Source organism: Mucor mucedo, assembly GCF_025094135.1.
Source record: "Mucor mucedo strain NRRL 3635 chromosome Unknown EV154scaffold_232, whole genome shotgun sequence".
In the NCBI taxonomy this organism is placed as follows: Eukaryota; Fungi; Mucoromycota; class Mucoromycetes; order Mucorales; family Mucoraceae; genus Mucor; species Mucor mucedo.
The window spans coordinates 36,300-58,164 of record NW_026252516.1 but is presented as its reverse complement, the minus strand read 5'-3'; the positions used below and the strand labels follow the sequence as shown (position 1 = coordinate 58,164).

The 21,865-nt window shown below is 37.4% G+C and overlaps 6 protein-coding genes and 3 non-coding genes across 9 annotated transcripts; 4 read left to right on the top strand and 5 right to left on the bottom strand.

The window, feature by feature from the left end:
- Window positions 1-956: 956 nt before the first annotated feature.
- Window positions 957-2,174, bottom strand: EV154DRAFT_531690 (uncharacterized protein). The gene is given in 6 exon segments (XM_051603853.1): window positions 957-1,355; window positions 1,641-1,726; window positions 1,759-1,928; window positions 1,984-2,055; window position 2,075; window positions 2,107-2,174. 6 exon segments carry the CDS (start codon window positions 2,146-2,148, stop codon window positions 1,271-1,273), a joined length of 456 nt encoding a protein of 151 aa, XP_051450676.1. The 5' UTR covers window positions 2,149-2,174; the 3' UTR covers window positions 957-1,270.
- A 41-nt stretch (window positions 2,175-2,215) lies between these two features.
- On the bottom strand, window positions 2,216-3,179 carry EV154DRAFT_531688 (ribonuclease H-like domain-containing protein). The gene is given in 3 exon segments (XM_051603852.1): window positions 2,216-2,421; window positions 2,441-2,807; window positions 2,878-3,179. 3 exon segments carry the CDS (start codon window positions 3,083-3,085, stop codon window positions 2,280-2,282), a joined length of 717 nt encoding a protein of 238 aa, XP_051450675.1. The 5' UTR covers window positions 3,086-3,179; the 3' UTR covers window positions 2,216-2,279.
- An 871-nt stretch (window positions 3,180-4,050) lies between these two features.
- Window positions 4,051-5,586, top strand: EV154DRAFT_531685 (Six-hairpin glycosidase-like protein). Its single transcript, XM_051603851.1, has 9 exons — window positions 4,051-4,122; window positions 4,220-4,299; window positions 4,320-4,438; window positions 4,572-4,608; window positions 4,635-4,854; window positions 4,877-4,887; window positions 4,951-4,976; window positions 5,024-5,081; window positions 5,218-5,586. The coding sequence occupies exons 1-9, from the start codon at window positions 4,070-4,072 to the stop codon at window positions 5,517-5,519; spliced, it is 906 nt and encodes a 301-aa protein (XP_051450674.1). The 5' UTR covers window positions 4,051-4,069; the 3' UTR covers window positions 5,520-5,586.
- On the bottom strand, window positions 5,512-7,942 carry EV154DRAFT_531682 (kinase-like domain-containing protein). Its single transcript, XM_051603850.1, has 12 exons — window positions 7,623-7,942; window positions 7,534-7,573; window positions 7,381-7,477; window positions 7,239-7,319; window positions 7,027-7,180; window positions 6,835-6,960; window positions 6,696-6,791; window positions 6,526-6,602; window positions 6,008-6,371; window positions 5,855-5,984; window positions 5,732-5,806; window positions 5,512-5,708 (listed from the first exon to the last, which is right to left on the bottom strand). Exons 1-12 carry the CDS (start codon window positions 7,726-7,728, stop codon window positions 5,675-5,677), a joined length of 1,380 nt encoding a protein of 459 aa, XP_051450673.1. The 5' UTR covers window positions 7,729-7,942; the 3' UTR covers window positions 5,512-5,674.
- Window positions 7,943-8,127: 185 nt separating this feature from the next.
- On the top strand, window positions 8,128-9,637 carry EV154DRAFT_531677 (uncharacterized protein). The gene is made up of 6 exons (XM_051603849.1): window positions 8,128-8,236; window positions 8,608-8,747; window positions 8,856-8,869; window positions 8,954-9,022; window positions 9,080-9,267; window positions 9,293-9,637. The coding sequence occupies exons 1-6, from the start codon at window positions 8,171-8,173 to the stop codon at window positions 9,509-9,511; spliced, it is 696 nt and encodes a 231-aa protein (XP_051450672.1). The 5' UTR covers window positions 8,128-8,170; the 3' UTR covers window positions 9,512-9,637.
- Window positions 9,638-9,717: 80 nt separating this feature from the next.
- Window positions 9,718-9,790, top strand: EV154DRAFT_t164. The gene has a single exon. It is a non-coding gene; the product is annotated as a tRNA-Gln (tRNA).
- Window positions 9,791-10,199: 409 nt separating this feature from the next.
- On the bottom strand, window positions 10,200-10,925 carry EV154DRAFT_531674 (uncharacterized protein). Its single transcript, XM_051603848.1, has 4 exons — window positions 10,813-10,925; window positions 10,727-10,752; window positions 10,525-10,632; window positions 10,200-10,499 (listed from the first exon to the last, which is right to left on the bottom strand). Exons 1-4 carry the CDS (start codon window positions 10,907-10,909, stop codon window positions 10,281-10,283), a joined length of 450 nt encoding a protein of 149 aa, XP_051450671.1. The 5' UTR covers window positions 10,910-10,925; the 3' UTR covers window positions 10,200-10,280.
- A 654-nt stretch (window positions 10,926-11,579) lies between these two features.
- Window positions 11,580-11,653, bottom strand: EV154DRAFT_t163. The gene has a single exon. It is a non-coding gene; the product is annotated as a tRNA-Asn (tRNA).
- Window positions 11,654-18,692: 7,039 nt separating this feature from the next.
- EV154DRAFT_t165 lies at window positions 18,693-18,764 on the top strand. The gene has a single exon. It is a non-coding gene; the product is annotated as a tRNA-Pro (tRNA).
- Window positions 18,765-21,865: the final 3,101 nt, after the last annotated feature.

Genomic DNA, 21,865 nt, shown 5'->3' with positions numbered 1-21,865 from the left:
CTATTTTTTTTTTCATATTGAAGATTCATTTATAATGGATTTCTTCTCGTTTTTTTTTCTTAAAAAAAAATCACGCATTCTATTAAATCATGCGACGCAAAAGTAGATCCTTTCTCATGTCTTGCTAGGATCTTCATAAAGCATATTCGTGTCTTAAAATAAGCTTATATACTGTGTGAAGCTAGTTTGTAATATTTTATAGAAGATAAAAGAGTCTTCTTACTGCTGTTAATCCACTATGCAACCAATCACTCAATGGTGTCTTTATCGCAATAAAAAAAAGCTCTACATATAATAAGCTTAGAAGTAAGATTGTTACTCATTTTGTCAATGACGCCACCATAGTACTTTATTAATAAACGCTAGTGCTCATAATACCGGGTCAGCGCTCATAAGTCAATCGGGTTGGGACCTTTTTCAATTAACCCTTGCGCAATCTCCTAAAAAACCCCTATCTTATTTTGTATTGGTAGGTGGCAGCTGTTGTAGCTCATGACAGTGAGGCGCTGCTAGTGCCTTATCGTATTGATTTCAAGGGTAGTAGATATCTACCTGTAAATAATCTTTTTGTAGTTGATATCTACATTACCAATGTCTCGGGTCTACAGTCTTGTATTAGTCTTTTATAGGTGTACTTCTCTCGTTATCCTTAACTCCGCTACAATTGATGATTGGACTTCATTGACTCCATTTCGACGGGTCCTTTTATCCAAAATACCAGTACTTTATAAAAACCTGCTGTGAATTGAATATAACTACGATGGATTTCTTGATTTGTCTGATCTGACGATATCCTTCGCATACCTGAATAAATCGAGAGCGATTTTTAATTGTGATATTCTACATGGAATATAATCTTGACCTTCTTTAAATCGTAATTTATAATAGCTAGTGAGTCTGAATTGAAATCTTGATACCTAACCCATCTGATCATTATTTCTAGTGAAATTCATAATGTCAGTACCTATATTAGTGTTATTATTTGCTCCTCATCTCATAACATGATAGGAGTAGTCATGATTATGTCCGTGCTCAATAATTCCGTGCCCGTATGACGAACCGTATATGCTGCTTTTTCGAAGGTTATACTAAATAGCATATTGTGGACTTGCAATGATTTACTTGACGTATGCCCCCCAAGTTTCCCAATTTATGTCTGCATGGCGTAACGAAGCTTTATTATGTGGAACTGTGAACGTTTGCCCAAGATCGAACACAAGGGTGCAGACAGGATTATCGGTGTTTAATGATAAAAAAAAAAGGTATATTTTCAAGAGGAAGAGTCTTCACCGCTACTGCTGCTATATTGCATTAAATTGTTGCATTCTTCACAAAACCATTGCCCGCGGGCGGTTCTATAAGACCACACAGGCTAATGAAACCATTCCTCTCACACTAAGAAAGATTAAGTAGGGGTGAAATTGAGTGTAGGGAGAGTTACTTTACGTTTTCACCGTCACAGGCGATCAATCACCAAAAGAACTTGACCACAATAACAATAGTAGGCTCATTGGATCGATATCACCACTTGTACCAGTGAGTTGAATGACCGATCAGAGGGTTCGGGCGGGACGAATGATGAATTCTGTGTGGTATCAGTTTTGTATATGTATAAACAGGAAAGAAATGCAAATCTCTACCTTTTGCGAATGCCACCATCCAGTCTCTTTCTCTGAGGTCCCTTTCTGATCCAGTCAGACTTGTTTAGATTACTCTTTGTCATGACCTGAGAATCTAACCTCTCAATGGTCGTGACACAAGGTCGTACATTCTCATGGCTAATTCAATTTTTGATCCTGTTTTTGCATGGCCGTCTATAATTTTCTCCAACTGCAATCGAGCAGATACCATGGCAAGCGTATCGGTTGATTCTAACGCTTTGGACTGCTTAATGTAAGACCGTTTATGTCTTGTGTATTCTCTCGGAACTCTTTTTTAAGAACAAGTTAAAGAAAAAGTGCAATGCATATAGAATATACTTACTTTGTAGATCATCATCCATTCGTCTTAACTCATGCATATTTTGATCGATTTCAGATGGCAAGTTTTGCAAACCTATTCTTAGAGTTAGAACTCTGTTGAAATAAAATCGAGAATTCGTTTTACTTCTAAATAATCTTCAAATATATCAGCTACCGATAAACTCATTGTGAGAGAAAAGAGGGGGGGAAAGGGGAAAGAAGAACGAAAAAAAAAAAAAAAAAAAAAAAGCTTATTTTTAAAGGTCAGTGACGCTTTTTTCTAATTATTTTTATGCGTCGGTTCATTTTATTTTAGTTTTACTCTTCATCGTCAGAAGCATCGTCTTCACTGTCAGAATCACTGTTGGAATCAGACTGACTATTTGACTCGGAATCTTCAGCGACCTCCTTTATCGACACCTTCTTTTTACTGCTGTTTTGCTCTTCCTTTGCTGAAATTCTTTAAAATTAAGCCAGACTTGGCACCAAAGGATTTTTCCCATTCCAGCTTGACGCTCTTATAAAGTTGCATTGTGAATCTAGCATCCTCCACAGATGAATGAGATCCTGATTGAATGGAAATGCCCAACACTTCATTAACCAACATTTTCAAACCAGGAGTTCTGCCCTTTGCTAATTTACGGAAAGGCTTATAACGAGAAGTATCGCGAATTAACAATGCTGGATGAGAGATCATGAGCGCTTGTAAATCGTTATAAACAGCATGACCGACCAAGATACGTCCACGAATGATTGCCTCTGCCTTGAACTGTGCGTCTTTAAATGATAAAGCTTCCTCTGACTCTAAATGTTTTGCCTCGATACCACTGACATGTGTACGATAGTCTGTTATTTTTCTTGTGGTTTGACATAGATATCTAATAACACTGCACCGTGGAAGTTCACAAGTACACACGAGCCAATGCTGAGTCGGTTCCTTCAGGTCCAACACCCACCATTTCACAATCGATGGCAACGTATTTACCTAATCTTGCTTGATCGCCTGTAACTGCATTCATTTTGGCTACCAAACTCTTCTTTTTCAACTTTTGTTCTTGGGGTGTTTCCTTGTGTGCATACACGTTCTTCAAGTCATCTTCATCGACACTCTCCAAACCATTCATCTTTGGGGTATCGTTTCTTTGGTATGGTAGTGGTGGTGGTGGTGGTTACTGTTTTTAGCAATGTGAGAAGCCTTCATTTTCCTGTGCTGCATGTTTTAGTTTCCCTTTTTCTTTTCTTTTTTCCTGCGGCAGTTGTTACTTACTCAATTCTTTGTCTCTTATCCCAACACTTGAAATTAGGACTGATTTCGAAATCGTCAGAGCCTTTCTCTTTTTCTTTGAATCGGCAGGAGCAATGTCTAGTATCGATCTGTCAACTACTGTGTCAAGTTTCTTCGATCGTAAATTTACTTACAGGTAAAAGCTTCTTCCAGTTAGAAGAAGCGACGGGCTTGGTTGATTTCTTTCCTTGGCCATTGTGTGTATATAGAAGAAAAGAAAATTCGAGAACTGATAAAAAAAAAAAAAAAAGTATCTGGAAAAAAATATCAGGTGGCTTTTTTATAAAAAGAAGCATGCGTCGTTTCAAATATTTTTTTGTTCACATTTTGACAGTTAACACTTCCTCTCATTAGCCTTGATTCCTAATCCTTTTTCAGTGTGATACAAGTATAGGGTTCAATTGAAGTATCAAACTTTGTCACAACAACTTTTGGGTCCATGAAGCCCATCAGTCGGAGTTTGTGGCTGCTGCAGTTGGAGAGCATCAGCAGCATGAACATGGATCTTTATAAAACAGAATAACGTACAGATACGTCAACGCATCTAGAATCATAAATCTCATCGTGTGATTACAGTGTAAAGGCTGACCAACTACAATGAAATCTGTATCATCAACATGTGTCTGAAAAAAAAATCAAGTATCGAATTGAAGTGGTGCACTCCCAGTCAAGTAACACAAAGCCAACAAACAGCATGTTGCTTAACCACCTGATTATAAACAACAGCATCTGATTGACAAGCTCGGACTACCAAATCACGTTACAGTATGTCATTATTATAAAAACGTATGCAAAAGAAAAAAATTTCTTTTTCTTCTTCATCATGTTTACTAGATATTTGCTTTTACTGCTATTTGCTCCCTTGATATATATCCTGTACAAGGTGACATTGATCTTGATCAGTGGATTTCAAAGCAACATAAAACAAGTTTTGAAACGATATTGATAATATCAATCCACCCGGTACTAAAAGGGGTTTCTTTGCTGCTTCCTTGTCAACACATCAACCTGATTATTTCTATACATGGACAAGAGATTCAGCCTTAGTTGCTCGTGTGCTACTTCTTTGCAAGAGACCAATGATACCTTGTTGCATGATTATGTCGACTTTCAAATGGATGTACAAAAGACAAGTACGCGTTGCAATTGTCTGGGTGAACCAAAGTTCAACAAGGATGGATCAAGTTTCAAGGTACTTGGGGTAGACCTCAAAATGATGGTCCTGCAGAAAGAGCCATCACATTTTCTTGATTGCAAACCGATGGCTAGACAACGGTTACAAGACAGCCTTGGATTCATGATACTCTTGTACCGGCTATTATTAGGGACTGGATTATATTAGCAAAGTATGGTATCAACCTAGTTTTGATTTGTGGGAAGAGGTATAGGTACACATTTCTTTACCCTAATGGTTATGCGTAAAGCCTTGTTGGATGGCATTGATTTCTTTAAATTATCCAATCGTAACGTCGAGGAATACAAGCTGGCTAGTCATCTTATTGGTAAGCGAATCGAGACATTCTGGTCAGAACAGCATAACTACATTATGGCTACTCAGAACGTTCAGAATGGTGTGCAAAAGCCATCGGGTTTAGATGTGTCTACATTGTTAGCTGAATATTATCGCCAGTAGAAATGATGGTAATAATAATTTGGGCAATCATGGGTGGAATGAAATCGAATATTGACCATTTTAAATTGTAGGATTTTTTACACCTGGGTCTGACAAGGTTTGTTTATGGTTTTAATCTTTAATTTATTAAATGACAAATTACAGATGCTGGCTACTGTTGTTGCGTTGGAAGAGTCATTTGAGCCATTGTATCCCATTAATAGTCACAGAGTGACGCACTAGGTACATGCATTGGCCGTTACCCTGAAGATATCTATGACGGATATGATACATCTGTCGGAAATCCTTGGTTCTTGGCTACAGCTGCTTACACCGAATTAATTACTTGGCAATTGCAGAATGGGAGAAGTTAGGTGTTTCGGTAAATAGTATAAATAGACGGTTCTTTCAACGAATCATGCAGGTGGATGATGGATACTATTCACCCGAAAGTGCAACCTTAAAAGAGATTATTAAAAAGACAACACATGCAGCAGACAAGTTTTTGAAAACGATCCAATTTCATCAAGCTCGTAATGGATCCATGTCAGAACAGTATGATAGATATATTGGGTTTATGGCTGGAGCTAGAGATTTAACTTGGTCTCATGCAGCATTTATTACTGCATCCAAAGCCAAAGATAGTCATTTGATTCAATAAAAAAAAAGAGTGTTGATTTTATTATTATTAGTATTATTAGTGTTAAAAAAAAAAAAAAGAAAAAGAAAAAGAAAAAGGAAATGTGTGTCAAGATAATGATATAGTGGTAGAATGCAGGAATATAAATGATCAAACAGAAAGGAACCAGCCCTAATTTATTGTTGAGAGTCATCAACTTGATGAGTAGGACTAGGGATCTTTCTTCGCCCAACAAGGTAGCTTTGTTCATATTCAGTTCAAATAGATTGTGTTGCTTATTTGATTTGACCTTCTTTTCGCTTACTGGGCTGATTCATGATATTCATCACATCAATTTTATCTTTTAAATCATGTACAGTGTCTTCTTCACTGGTCTGACTGAAGAAGTTTCATCCGTTACTAAATCTATCTCATCCTCCGTTATATCATCGTCATCCCCATTAACAGCACTCATAAATAGCGATCTGCGGTTCTTTGAGGTATCTCCTGATTGTTAATATTCTTTCTACGTTGTTTTTCCTCTGTCATACGATGCACAGCATAAGAAATATCAAACATTCCTTCATGGAGGACACACCAGAGAAAATCTCGACGGGGAGTAGTTGTACCTGAAGCTCCAGTGATGGATGGTGCACGTGAATTTGCGCGTGAGTTGGCACGAGAATTAATCACGGATGCTGACATACCGGATGGGAAAGGGACAGCTGCTTCTAATTCTTCCTCATCTCTATTGCGTTCTTGAATCATGCGTTTAAATTCTTCTGCTTCTGTTTCGGGGTGAGGAGGTACACCTACGTTTTCCACCAATGCTGTAAACATGGGTACTGAAGTCAAATCAATGGGTAAATCGCTTGGTGGTTCTAGCAATAATGGCTTCCGTATCGATATCCGACATTTCCTGTTAAATAGAGTATGTTATATCAAAAGGGGAGGAAAGAGAGAGGTGTGTATGTATGTTAATAGGTATTGTTTTTGATCCATGGATGTTCAAGGAATTCTAAAATAGTGTATCTCTTTCTGGGTCAACATGAAGCAAGTTTTCTATTAAATCCTTTGCTTCATCCGAAATTGTATCCCACCAGGGGCTCAAGAATGGTATTGCCCCTTGCGACTTTTTCGGTCAATACCTTAATACTTTCATCATAGAATGGAGGAAATCCACACAGGAAGGTATAAAGAACACAACCCAAAGCCCACATATCACAGATTTTGAGTAACGTTGGTCCTTTACAATTTCTGGTGCAGTATAACCCACTGTACCACAAGGTGTCATGGTTTGTTGATCCCAAACTACTTTTGATAAACAAAATCTGCTATTTTACATGTCCAATTCCACCGCCACCAATACCGGCTACGAACTGGCCTTCATCTTCTTTGGGCTCATCAAATTCAGGTGGAGGTAATGGTGTATCTCTTTCTTTGAATTCGATTGGTACAAACAATAAATTCTCTGGTTTAATGTCTCTATTTAATTGTGTATGCATTTAAATATACGTGTATATTATTTACGCAGCGATGAAATATGTACCTGTGACAACACCCTTTTCTTCATGTAAATATCGAATACCTTCAGCTACTTGACGAATACAATGACGAGCAAGATCTTCACTGAAATACGTAAGACGAACAATTTGATGAAAAATTTCTCCGCCTTCACAAAGTTCCAAGATAAGGAAGTAATGCTAATTAAAAATGTTGGTTTTTTTTTTTATTGTTATTATTACTGATTTCTTTTTTTACCTCTTTTGTCTCTATGAAATGGAGTAATTTGATTATAGAAGGGTGATCCAAGTCCTCATGATTTGTACTTCTTTTAATACGCTTGATTTCTATGTTATTTGATATTTTAGCTATTTATCACAAGTAATATGTAAGTTTTTACCTGTTGATTATTTAATTCTAATTTGCGAACAATTTTTATTGCTACTTTTTCGTTTGTAGACAGTTGAACAGCTTCGTATACTTTTGAGAAAGCACCACTGTATATAAACAGAGTGTTAGTTCTTCATGAACAAAATTTCGGGGTGAAATGAACCTACTCGCCAAGTTAGACTTTAAAACATAGTCTTCCAGTCCTCCATAAGTTGGCATGGTCTGCTTTGCAATCTTCTCTCTCTACCATACGAGCTGCTGTCTCATATTTTTGTGTTGTCGACTGTCGAGATATGCTTGAAGAAGAAGTGCTTTTTCCACTTTTGATGAAGTTCTTGAGTTGACTAAAGACAGCCATAGTGTTGTAAAATAAAAAAAAAATTAACCGAAAAGGAAAAAGAAGAAAGAAATTGTGAAAATTGAACCTTTTGTCTGTGTATTGAACCCAACTTTGAATGTCCGGCGTGTTTTAGTTGTATTTGAACCCTTATTATTATTACCTTCCCAGGCACATTACACCATTGAAATTCAACTAGAATTAACAAAGAGTCGGGTCCCTTTTTTTTTTTTTTTCGCTGAATATTTATTGACCTTGAATTTATCATTAAACTCTATTTTATCATTTTTTTTTACCGTTGTTGTTTGTGCACGCATTAAAATACCCCATCTTTTTTTACCATTACACAACCTGTGACCATATGAAGCACTTTTTTTCTTCTTTTTTCTCTCTTTCTTTTTTTTTTACTCCGTTTTCTTTCTTTTCTGCACTAGCCCCAAACCTTAAAAAAAAAAAAGGTAGAATGACAGAGCCTGATATTCATTGCAATGTTGTTAAATGTAGAAAACCTCTCTCTGCTGAGCAGCGGGTATGTAAGTACATACAGACCTACAATTACAGTCTTAATCATAATCATGACAGGCCTGCGTTACCTCTTGTTCGCGTATGAATGGATATTATTCTGTGACATGAATTGTTGCTAATTGGAAAGTTTCCCTTAGACGTTTTTTGTGAAAGCTGCGCAAATTCCTCATTTTCAAAGGAGCTGATATGTCCGGCTTGTCACACTACTCTGTCTGAAGGAAGGTAAAGCTTGTCTTGTACTCCCTACCACATCAATATACACTAATTTATTAAAATAGTGACGATATCATCATTAACAACTGAATCCGACAGAGGATAAATCGGTAAAAAAAAAAAAAAATCTCGTCATTGTGGCCCATGACTAAAACTTTTAAGAAGTCTGTGCTTGCAGGTTTGAAGCCAGACATAATTCTGGATGTTTGTGCTAGGGCAATTGCTTTTTATGAATATCAAACTTCGCAAGAACTGGCCTTCAGGGCAGTCATTCAAAAGAGCACCCAAGAAAAATATAACGAGTTGAGAAACCAAAGCGAATTAATGCAACGGGATTGATTCATGATTAAAGGTTAAAGCTGTACATATAAACATGGAACACATGGACTAATTTTATATATAGTTGAGAGAGAAAAACAAAAAGGTAATTAAGGTACTCCTGCCGTCTTTATTAATTGCGGCACTTATATTTTTACATAGCGATTATAAATGACTATGAAACAGAAAGAAAAAATCGCAACAAAATATTCGAAATTAGAAGACAAAACAAACAGTTTCAAAAGCTACAGGTCTATATGTCACTAGCACGTTATATTTGGGACATCTATTAACAGATTTAGACAATGTACGAAAGGTTTAAAACGAAAAACAGTTGGCCCCAACATACAGTCCACGTTTACAAATCAGCCTCCTCGTCCTCCAATGAACCGTGCAGAACCCATGATTTACAATCCCATGAGATTTAATAATCAACAACAAACAGACGAGGATGATATAATTTCTAGGATCGGAAGAAGTTCTTCTACAAATAGGTCGATATTTGTACCGCTCCTCAACAGTCTACTAGAATTTATCCGATAGAAATAGCCCATCACGAATTCCATCACCTGTGAAATCTATTTATTCTGTGCGTAGTCATCGTCCAAAGTACTATAAAAAAACGTATAAGTCCCACTATTTCACGAACTTAGACACCTCCCCTCCCCTCGCCATCCCGTGTACTCCATTGGTGTTCAATCATTCACTGATGCATATGATCGTTTATTTCCATTTAAAGGAATTTTGATTTTGCTGCACCCCCATATATTTAACCTCCAATTGAAGTTCTTCCTTTTTATTTCTATAAGCGTAAAACATTTACCGCTTTCTTCCCGCTTAATAAAAAGTATCAAAATAATCCCACCAATAAGATGATCGAAACGTGATTATCACGTGATTTTTAATTTTGTAAAATACTTTATTATTTATACTTTTTTTCCGTTGAAAAATTGTGGTTTCGTGATGTAATTGGTTAGCATGTAAGACTCTGAATCTTGCCATCCGAGTTCGAGTCTCGGCGAGACCTTCTTTTTATTTTTTTTATTTTGAATGTAGTGTACGTAGCTGGTTGTTTCTGTCAAAAATACAGCACTAACTAACCTGAGGAAATCCCTTCAATTGACATATGTCTTTAATAAGGTAAGCTTCTAAGACCTTATCCGCATCAATTATGCTGGCTGTTTTGGTTCAGAACTGTAGTACAAGCAAAGACATGAACTGTTTAGAAATTTGTGTGAACGTCTTCTATTCATACAATTACAGGAATGATCTTAAGAGTAAATTGGAGTTAGAAATGAGCACAAAAGCATGTGGTTTTAGAATTAAAACATGTCCACTATCAGTAAAAAGAACGTTCTTGAATATTCAGCCCTGATTCAATGAAGAATATAAGCAAGATTATATACAGACATTTTTTTTTTTTTTCAATTTTTGAATTCCTCTGTACAGGTTCAATCGTATTACTTTATTCTAATATTTATTTGTGTTTTTTTTTTCAAAAGAATACGAGGTAGACTTTAAAGATCCAACTTCATAATGACAAAACCAACAGGCAGAACTAATTTTTTGCCTTCAGGTGCTTTAAATGCGCGACGCTCATTGGTGTCCTTAAACCCAACCTTTGTGTACCAAGCCAAAATTTCAGGTCTGTTCTCAAAGACTCGGATCGAACAGCGTTCATATCCTTGTTCCCTCATTACTTTAAATGAGCCTTCAATCAAAAGACGGCCCAATCCCTTTAGACTGATGATCAGGGCTGACAGCAAATCTCGTAATCATGGCTTCACCAGGTGTAGGCAGTTCCTGTAAATCAGGAAAAGGCACAATCATAAGTGTACCCACCACATGGGCGTCGTTACCACTGATCGTCTTTTTCGAAAGCAAATAGTTGGGTGAGCTTATCAGTCTTGACACTATCATAAATGAATTGTTCGTGTCGCTTTATCTGTCATTTTCCTTGAACAATACTAGCTTCAGTGGTCCAGCCATCTAATAAAAGTATAAAATTAGGATATTGATATACGTTACATCATTTGTCAATGTGCTTACCGTGAGTAGTGTATGCAGAGTTATACACATCGGTACCCTCTTGGGCAAATTTAATATCTTCCAGTGTTACTTGGCGTACGTAGTAGCTGATGGTCATAATAGTATAAATAGAGTGAAGAATAGAATAGAGAGAAAAAAATTTACTTCTTTTTTTTTATATGACACATTCGTCGTAATCTTTTTTCCACGACTGGGATTCAAAAGCTACTGCCGGTTTATCGGAGACTCACAATTCGCTCTATGACTTCCACATTATGTGGCGTAAGATAGCAAGAAGATCTTGCCTGATCTAAATAACAACTGCCTACATATTTCTGTAGATATACCATATGTTATATTACTAGAGCCAAGTTCAGAAGTAGCAACAATTGAAAGGTTTTTACTTCAATAGTTTGATGGGTGCTCAGATTCTTACTTACTTTAATATAGAACTATCTTGAGATGAACCCATTCAATACCAAGTCATAATTGATTTTGTATTTTTTTATATAGATAAGGTAGAGTCTGCATCAAGATCCGCTCACTCTTGTCAGAAGGATTTTAATAGATGTGCTTATGTAAAGGTAAGTATAGTAAATCAAAGATGATCTTTATTGAATTATAGTTTTGTGAAATGGTTATATCTAAATTGAAGTTGTACAGAGCTTAGTCTAAAATTATATCTGACACTCTGTTGTATCAAAATTAAATGTGTTTATTTGAAGACCTCCCTCACATTTGAGAAATTTACTACATACACCACAAATATAAAGGAGAATAAAAAGAAACGCTCCCGGGTGGGCTTGAACCACCAACCTCCTGATTAACAGTCAGACGCGCTAGCCAATTGCGCCACGGAAGCTGTTCATGTCTGATGCGTGCGCAGTTTGGTAATGATATCGCTTTCGTTCACTTTAAAAGTGGCTTGGTAATATTATTTTGGTTATTCTTCTTTGTTCCTTGGTTCTGGTTCCCTCATTTGTGGAATGGCGCGTTAATCTTGTCTGAGAAATGGAGATCTAGTTGGTACTGAGTTTGGCGGTGAGAAAAGAGTTTCTAAAAATACGTGATAAAGACCCGACAAATAATATTGCGGTGAAACTATTTTTGGTGTTCTAGAAGTTTTTCTGGTATTCTTTCTCCGAAGGTTCAGTTCGCGTCTTTTTGCTGCTTTTCTAAAATTGGCAGGTTGTTAATTATCTTAGTCGGTTACTCGTGAAATTCTCTTCTTTCTCAGTTACAATTATTTTTATTGTTATTTCGTCGCTCTCTCTCGTATCTCACTTATTTTATTATTACCTTCCTGTTTTGTTTAGTTCTTTATTTTTCTTATTATTCATATTATTTCCATCATAGTTTTCCCGTACCCTTATTTGATTTACTCTATTTTTGTATTGTTCTCATCATAGTTTTTCCGTACCCTGTTATTATTTTATTCCATTTTCGTATTAGTTATTTTTGTACCATAGTTGACAGCTGTCAAAACGTCTATATAAGATTGTCTGATTTATAATAATAAACGTCATCGAATTCTTTCTTTCTGATAAACTTTACTTGTTTTTAAACACTTGTGATTTATCTTTACTTCTTTGCAGATTTCAAAGCTTATTAGTGCAAATCTATATCTTTTTGTCTGTATTCTTTAACAATTAGTCTTACAGTCTCCTTCTTGTTATTCTATACATTTGTTTATTCTTATTACTCTATACAAGGTAAACATAAAGACAATCAGATTCATTTCAAGTGGTCCGATCTACCAGAGAAAGTTTATTAAATACAAGTAATTAGGTGCTCTCTACAATGGCTCAAAAATCTGGTTCTGATACTTTAACTACGAAAAAGGGCTTTAACTGGCGTGTTAGTGAACCGCGTAGCTTTTCTGGCGTTTCTGTTTCTGGTGAAGACTTGGGAAATGTGGCTTATACTTGGCTCAAGAAAATGGAGCGTTTGAAGGTTTCTGCTAAGCTTACGGATGATGAAGTTCTTTTCCTCGTCAGTGATCATTTGGTTCAAAAGGCTGAAACTTGGTTTAATGTCATTGGTGTCAAGGCAAATTCTTGGGATGAATTTACTACCTTATTCAAGAAACAATATTTGGCTGACCAAGAAGATAAATGGTGGAGTCAACTCCAGAACATGAAGCAAGGCGAAGGCGACAGTATTGATGATGTTGCCTTGAAGATGGAAGAACTTTTTGAACTTTTGGAGAATAAAAGTGATGCCTTCCAGATTCGTACGTTCTTGTCGGCTATTCGTTCTGATATCGGTTTTGAGGTAGAAAAGGACGGTACTCCTAGTTCTTTTGAGGGTGCTAAAATCAAGGCCAAGCAAGTTGAGAAGAGTCTCTTGAAATATAATTTTTCTGGTCGTACTGCTGTTTCTGAGAAAGGTCTTTATAAACCTGAGCCTTCGATTAGGTCAAGTTTTTCCGATGTCTCTTCTGTGGCTAGTTCCGACGTCCATTCTTTGGTGGCTAAACTTGAACAGCTCAGTATTAATTTGGTGCGTTTGAATGAAGGTGCTGCACAAGGTCAACCTAAACCTTTCGTCTCCTACAATAGCAACAATGGTAATAATGGTTCTCGTCCTGTCTTCACTTGTTTTTATTGTCGTGAAGTTGGTCATAAGAAGTATGATTGCCCCAAGTTTTTGCGTGATCAAGGTCAAGCTCCTGCCTCTAATCCTGCTACTGGTAGTAATAGTATTCCTTTGGGTAATACTGCTGATTCTTCTGCCGAGTCGGGAAAAGAGAACGAGCATCAGTAAATAATGAGGTTACTGATGTTCCCAAAATAAATAAAAATCCTCTAAATTCTCAAGAAGTCCAACTGGTTGATACGGTGGTCGATGGTGCTAAGGAAATTTTGGCGAATGAAATTTTGACCAATGGTGTCAAACGAAGGGCTATGGCGCCTCCATCTGTTGAAGCTATGGCTGGATCCTCAAATCGTAAGGTCGTTAGTTCTGGGTTTCAAAAGCAAGTCAAGCGCAAGACTAGGAATAAGGCTAGGCGGTACCCTGTTAAATTAAAAAGGTCAAAAATTTGGTCTAAGCTTTTAGGAACCGAAGCGGGAATATCTATGGCGGAGTGGTTATCTTTGGACAAGGAGGCTGCTGCTGAAATTATTGATGGTATTAGGTATCTTCGCGAATCTAAGGTTGTTGCTAGGAATAAGTCTGTTGGTGTAACAGATAAGGTCATTGCTGGTTTGAAGGATTTACCTGGTACTAGTGCTCCCATGGAAGTCAACGAAGTTGATATCGATGATGATTTTTCATCTATTGCTTCTGATGAAGACTATGGTGTTGTTTCAAGTCGTTCTACCAGCTCTGATGTCATGCAGTTATCTGAAGATGAAGGTGATTTGGAGTTTAGTGATGCTGAATCTGTCTATCGTTACCCGTATGATTTACAGAAGATGAAATCTAGTTCTCCTCTTCGTGCCATGATTTCCATTAATGGCAAATTCATCGAGGCGGTGTTCGATACTGGTGCGTCTGTTTCGATTCTGGGATCGAAGGTTTGTGCTGCTGCTGGTCTTGTACCAAATGGTGATAGTCTACATCTTATTGGATTCAACCAAGATCAGGTTCCTAAACCTTCAAATGTTGTTATGGATGTACCGGTTGAAATAGGTGGTAAAATCAGGCCTGAGCACATGGCGGTGCAAGATGGTTCTGAAATTTGCTTGTTGGGTGTCCCATGGTTTCAAGCGTATGGTGTTTCTTTGGATTTGGTTCACTCCCAAATAAGGGTGCCAACCTCGTCTGGTATCATCAAGGTTCAAGGTCGTACTTCTCATGTAAATCGTATGCCCTTCAAGTCCAAACAGGAGCAAGAAATCTATGTTGTCGCGGCTAGCCAAAAGTATTGTAGTACTTTGGAGGATGACTTGATCCCTGGTGATGAGAACAACAGTACTGATGACAAGAAGGTTCTGGAGTATAACGCCGACAATATCACCGAAGGTGTTGATGAAGAGCTACGCGAGGTGATCGAAAAATATAAATCTTGCTTTTCTGAGGTCTCAGGTCTTACATGCATCAAGGGCTACTCAGCAAGTATTAGGCTTAAGGATAACGCTGTACCCGTAAGGAATCGTCCTTTTCGTCTTGGTTGGTCGGATCAAGAGCTAGTGGATCAACATGTGCAAGAAATGTTGGATCTTGATATAATCGAGCCCTCTCAAGGTGAATGGTCAAGCTGTCTCTTTTTGGTGAATAAAAAGGAAACTTCGGTTAAGCGTCCTGTGGTTGACTTTCGTTCTGTGAATAAGCAAATCATAAAGGAGAATTATCCTACGGCTACTGTTTCGCAGTTGATTGAAGATGTGGGTTCAGCTAAGGTGTTTTCCACTTTCGATTGTACGTCTGGGTATCATCAATTATCGTTGAAGGAAGGTGCTGAAGTTACTGGGTTCATTACTAGCAAGGGTACTTTTCAGTACAAAAGATTAGCTCAAGGTCTCACAAATGGTTGCGCACAATTCCAAAGAGTAATGTCCTCTATATTTAAGGAGTTTATTGGTGATTTCTGTTCGGTCTTTTTGGACGATATACTCATTTTTTCCAATACCATGGAAGAACACAAGGTCCATCTAGAGTTGCTATTCGAAGCTTGCGTCGCCTCCAATTTGAAACTTAAGCGTAAGAAGTGCTTTTTTGGTAAAGATAAGGTGGAATACTTAGGTCATGTCTTAGGTGCGGAAGGAAACACTCCTGGTGAACGTAACATTACGAAGGTCAAGAATTTTCCTGTGCCAGCAAATGCAACCGACATAAGGAGCTTTTTGGGTCTTAGTGGCTATTACCGCAAGTATGTTCACCGGTATGGAGAAATCGCTGAACCCTTAATCCGGTTAACTAAGAAGAACTGTGCTTTCGAGTGGGGTGAAGAACAACAAGTTTCCTTCGATTTATTAAAGAACTCTTTGATAACGGCTCCGGTTTTGGCTGCGCCTTTGCGCGAACGTGTTCAATGTGTTTCGTGTGACGCTTCGAACAAGGGAATATCATTCATCGCAAGTCAAGTGGACTCTTGGGATGGTTTCGAGAATGAACAAGTATTATCGTATGGGTCTAAGGTCTTAAGTTCTAGTATGTCGACTTGGTCTATTCACCATTTGGAAGCTTTGGCGGTGGTAACTGGCGTTAAGTACTTCAAACATTGGTTGAAGGGCAAGAAATTTGTGTTGATCACGGATCACAGCTCATTGGTATACGTCTTTGCAAATCCGAAGGGTACCCCGAAATTGTCAAGGTGGGCGGCGTCTTTAATGGACTATGATTTCGAGATTAGGTATAGACCAGGAAAATCGAATCCAGCAGATCCCTTGTCCAGAAAGATCGTGGATCTTGAAGTCGGTAACCTCGATGAGATCATTAGGATCGTTTAATATTAGTAATATTGTTAGAAAAAAAAAAAAAAATGTGCAGATGAATCTATTCGTAGATTGTATAAATAACTTAGTTTATTTTAAATAAAAACATAATCTTTAATCTCTTCTTTAACTTTGGTCTAAAACTTTTATTTCTTGTATCCCTTCTCTCTAATACTTGTTTAAAATATTCTGTTTACCTTTGAATTGGTTGATTTTCCCTTTAAATAATTGGAGTTGTTATTTAACTGTATTTTTCATAATGGGTCTTATGTCTTTTCCGTGGTTTATATCCATTTATAACTACTTAACTGATGGGTTTTATCCTAAGGATGTTACTGATGGTGTTTCTCGACAAATCCGCTACAGGGCTAATTTGTTAATGATTGATGATGATGGTGTGCTGATTGAGAAGAAAACTGGTAGGATGCTATTACACGAAGGTAATGCTCTTCAGAAAATAATTGAAGTACACAAGGAAGGTCATCTGGGAATCTCTAAGACACTGGATAAGGTCTCTCGTAATTATTTGGTACACGATGGAAGGAAGTTGGTTACTGCCGTTGTCAAGTCGTGTGACACATGTCAGTTCCGTGCTCGTATACAAAATATCCGTTCCAACCCGGGTGTTGTTTTCAAAACTACTAAGGATCCTTTCATAATGATCGGTGTTGATGCTATAGGTCCCTTGCAATCTACTGAACGCGGAAATAAATATATCCTAACGGGTATTGATTATTTGACTAGGTGGCCTGTTGCTATGGCGGTTCCTGATATTAATGAGGTGACGACTGGAGAATTCTTGTATAGTATTGTCAAGGACTGGGGTGTTCCTCGTTATTGTTTAAGCGATCGCGGTTCAAATTTTATTTCTACGTATGTGCATGAGTTCTTGAAGCAAATCGGGTGTAAAAATATCATGACCACTAGTTATCGTCCTCAGTGTAACGGCATGTGCGAAAGGTTGAACTACAGCTTGGTGTCAGTGTTAGCTAAGATTGCTCGAGATGAAGAAAACATTGCAAATTGGGATAAGTATGTCGATACAGCGTTGATGGTCATTCGGACGACTAAGAATTCAAGCACTGGATATACCCCAAGTTATCTCTTATTTGGTTATGAAATGAGAACTCCTGCTGTCTGGGTAGCTCCCCGTCTCGATTTTGTTATCGGCGAAGAAGAAGAAGAGGTCCGCGATCGGGTCCTTTTGATCGAAAGAAAAATGTCCAAGGTTCGTGAGGTGGCTAGGCTCAAGTCTGATGAAAGAAAACTGAAGGCCAAAGAGCGTTACGATGGACGAGTTGTGTTTCGAAAGAAGTTCGAAATAGGTGACAAGGTGTTGCTTAAGGATGTCGTCCCCAAAACTAAGTTTTCGGATAAATGGTTAGGTCCTTTTACGGTGTTGCAAGTCAATAAGAATGGCACTTACCATTTGACTGGGTCTAATAGTCTTAGGTTGAAACACGCGGTAAACGGTGACTTATTGAAAATGTATAATAAGGAGGTTGAACACATGGTGCCCGTTGTTGGTGTGTCTGATGCTCAAGAACAATTTCAAAGTTGGTTGAATTCGAAGGTGAATGTCTACAGTTTTGTGGATACGCTCTTTTGAAAGTGGAACTTCAAGCTAGGTGGGCGGTACTTGATGCGTGCGCAGTTTGGTAATGATATCGCTTTCGTTCACTTTAAAAGTGGCTTGGTAATATTATTTTGGTTATTCTTCTTTGTTCCTTGGTTCTGGTTCCCTCATTTGTGGAATGGCGCGTTAATCTTGTCTGAGAAATGGAGATCTAGTTGGTACTGAGTTTGGCGGTGAGAAAAGAGTTTCTAAAAATACGTGATAAAGACCCGACAAATAATATTGCGGTGAAACTATTTTTGGTGTTCTAGAAGTTTTTCTGGTATTCTTTCTCCGAAGGTTCAGTTCGCGTCTTTTTGCTGCTTTTCTAAAATTGGCAGGTTGTTAATTATCTTAGTCGGTTACTCGTGAAATTCTCTTCTTTCTCAGTTACAATTATTTTTATTGTTATTTCGTCGCTCTCTCTCGTATCTCACTTATTTTATTATTACCTTCCTGTTTTGTTTAGTTCTTTATTTTTCTTATTATTCATATTATTTCCATCATAGTTTTCCCGTACCCTTATTTGATTTACTCTATTTTTGTATTGTTCTCATCATAGTTTTTCCGTACCCTGTTATTATTTTATTCCATTTTCGTATTAGTTATTTTTGTACCATAGTTGACAGCTGTCAAAACGTCTATATAAGATTGTCTGATTTATAATAATAAACGTCATCGAATTCTTTCTTTCTGATAAACTTTACTTGTTTTTAAACACTTGTGATTTATCTTTACTTCTTTGCAGATTTCAAAGCTTATTAGTGCAAATCTATATCTTTTTGTCTGTATTCTTTAACAATTAGTCTTACAGTCTCCTTCTTGTTATTCTATACATTTGTTTATTCTTATTACTCTATACAAGGTAAACATAAAGACAATCAGATTCATTTCACAACATCTGTGGTTTCTTGGTTTAGTGGTATAATTCTCGCTTAGGGTGCGAGAGGTCCCGGGTTCGATTCCCGGAGAAGCCCTTTTTGTTTATTTTGGTAATTATTACTTTTGTCAGTTTGTCTGGGTCTGATCTAGATGTCGTACTTATAATTCATATCACCTCCGATCACCTATAAAATAGAATTAATAATTCAATTAAATAAAGATCATCTTTTATCTACTCTACATTTATTTTATATACTAAAATATTATAACAACTATCACGACATAGATAAGTGCGTAATGAAATAGAAAAGTAGAGTAGAAGATAAAAGATGATCTTTATTGTTTTGTATGATTATGAAATATATATATGTTTATGTTTGTACTCCGACAAGTTGTCGGAGTACAAAACATTGATACAATCTGGATAGTGATTGTGATGTTTTATTGGCAGAGGTTATGAGTTATATAGAGCAAGAATATAAATAATGATTTATATATCAGTTCCTAAGTGAGCACCACGTTATTTTATATTGTGGAAAGGCAGTTGTGAGGACGAGAGGGAAACAAAATTTTAAATAAGCGGTCACAGAGTGTTCATGACTGCGTGGAGATATTGTTCCTTCATACTTCCATAAATGGTTTTATGAATATCTGATACTAGGTGTCACCACCAGTTTAGGTGCTTCTCAAGCAAACGGGGCCGACAAAAGTTTGTCGAGACATTTACCAAAAATGGTTAGCAGTTGCCTTTTTTAGCGAGAGCAGCGGCAACGTTTTGTCGAGGGAAAATGCCATTGACAAGACTTCCCCGGTTACACTATTTACAAATAAAGTCTAGTTTTCACATACTAAAATTACAACATAACGTCAGATTTCATACTTGATGATGTAAATCAATGTCAAGTTCTTAGTTGCATTTATTCCTCTTTATCTTTATTTTTTTGAACGAAACTAAAACCATGTCTAATTATAATCCTTACCAGAACTTTCAAATTAACAATGTTAGCAATAATCAGTACCGTACAACCATGGTCGACGCTGACAACGAAACTGACGCTGATAACCAAACTGCGGATACTATCTATAACCGTATTCGCAGTATGAACATTGCTGATTTGCTTAACAATGAACAGCACCCAATGCAACCCACGCAAGATGAGATCTCTCAAGATGAAGAGTTGGATACGACCGTTGTATCCAATAATGTCAGCTCATCTGGAAACCAACAACAAGCAGCACCACGACGCAGTCGCAACTGGACAGAAACGGAGGAGCAAAGACTTATTGAATACTTTAAGTGTGCTCTTCGAGTAACTAATATGGCTAGTCATCAAAACAGTGGAAGAAGGATGCAAACAGACAATCGTATTTGGGAAGCTGTAACTAGATTATTCAATGAGCAATCTACACTTACCAGATCAAGAGAAGCTTTGGAAAGAAAATTCAGAAATATGAAGACAAAGTTCAGGGACTTATACGACGAGTTTAAAGCCACAGGAAGAAATGGGATTGCTCCAAATACGGCGTACAAGCACTACAAGCTTTTGTGGGATTGTCTGGAGGGCGATCCACAAACAATGCCATTGGCAACGTTTTCATCTGGCTCGCAAACCTTAACAGTCAACAATAGTGATGGAAATAATGACGAAGAGCCAGAACCATCAGGACCAGTTACTGAGGAAGAAAGAGAATTTTTAATCAATACAGTACTGGATTCAGCTGGTCGCCCCAATCGACGCAACTATGAAGCAATGATGAAAAATGATGGTGTCGAACCTACCCGAAACACGAGAAGACGCACCAACAATGCTGATGTGAGAAATAACCAAGTTATTGAGACTATTCAGCAGATTAACGAAGACAATATGAGCCAAAGGAACACATATTTTGAGGCGTTCAATAGTCGTGCTGATAGGCTTGAAAGAAACGCACAAGAAGCTTTAGAGGAGATCCGTCGCTCAAATCAAATTGCGAGTTCCATAAGAGATAGCTTGGAAAGAAGTAGTAATAGACTTGATAGTACGCTAGATCTTATAAATCAACATTTTAGAAATAGAAATAGAAATTAATATTTTCTGTTTAATAAAAAAAAAGTTAAAAAAATTCACAGGAATACGTTTTGGCATCCCTAAGAAGTTCCTCTCTCTTGTTGTATCCACGTCCCTGATCTTCACTCTCATCAACTACTGACCCCATTTCCTCAAAATTGCGTGCACTTAAGTTTGTTGAAAGCTCCAAAACAATATCACTTTGGGGATTCACCACAGTACCTCGAATGCGAAAGACATGATCGTGAAACGAGTCCTCGTCATACATATTCTTGCATATGTTATGCAAAATACAAGCAGCGTTTACAACTTTTACACACTTCACAGGATCTTTAACGTAAACATACTTGAAGAGAAATCTCCATCGATTCACCAAGTGTGCAAAACATCTCTCGATTCCAGTTCTCATTGTTGATTGCAGGGTGTTGTACTTCGACCGATCTCTCTGGACACCCGCATCTCCCTGTCGTAAATCTCGTTCTTTATAAGGAATGAGACAATTGTTTCTCAACATAAATCCAGAATCTGTATACAAAATTTATTAGTTCAAATCATATAAATATCTCATGTATATCAACTACCTCCGAGAATATAACTGTCATTCTTAAAATAAATATCGGGGTTACGACAGTAACTTCTCAACTCACTTCGATTGAACATTCTCGCATCGTGTGTGCGCCCTAATAAAATATTTTTAGATTTCATATTATCGATCAAACATACTTAATGTGATATTTACCAGTTTCACCAGCGTAAACATATGTGAATCGTTGAGAGCTATCACAAACGGCAAGCAAGTTAATGGAAATGTTTCCTTTTCTATCCCTGTAGCTCTCAGGGTTCTGACGGGGCTTATAGACTTGAATAAGCTTTCCGTCAACAACACCAATACAACCAGGCAGCTTTTTGTTTTCGGGTGCTGTTAGCTCAGGGCCGTTGGGATATTCAAATCCCCTGGCAGTTTCCTCCACTTGCGCCTGGGTTTTGGGCCAAACAATCATCGTATTTGTGAGGCCTGTCATTGCATCAAGAAACCTATTTGTAAAGTTGTTATAGGATCCTTGACCAAAACCAAAAAAGCTTTTCTGCATCATGTATCCCATATGGCAGCTTCCAAATCTCCAGAGAATACAAGCTACTTGCTGGTA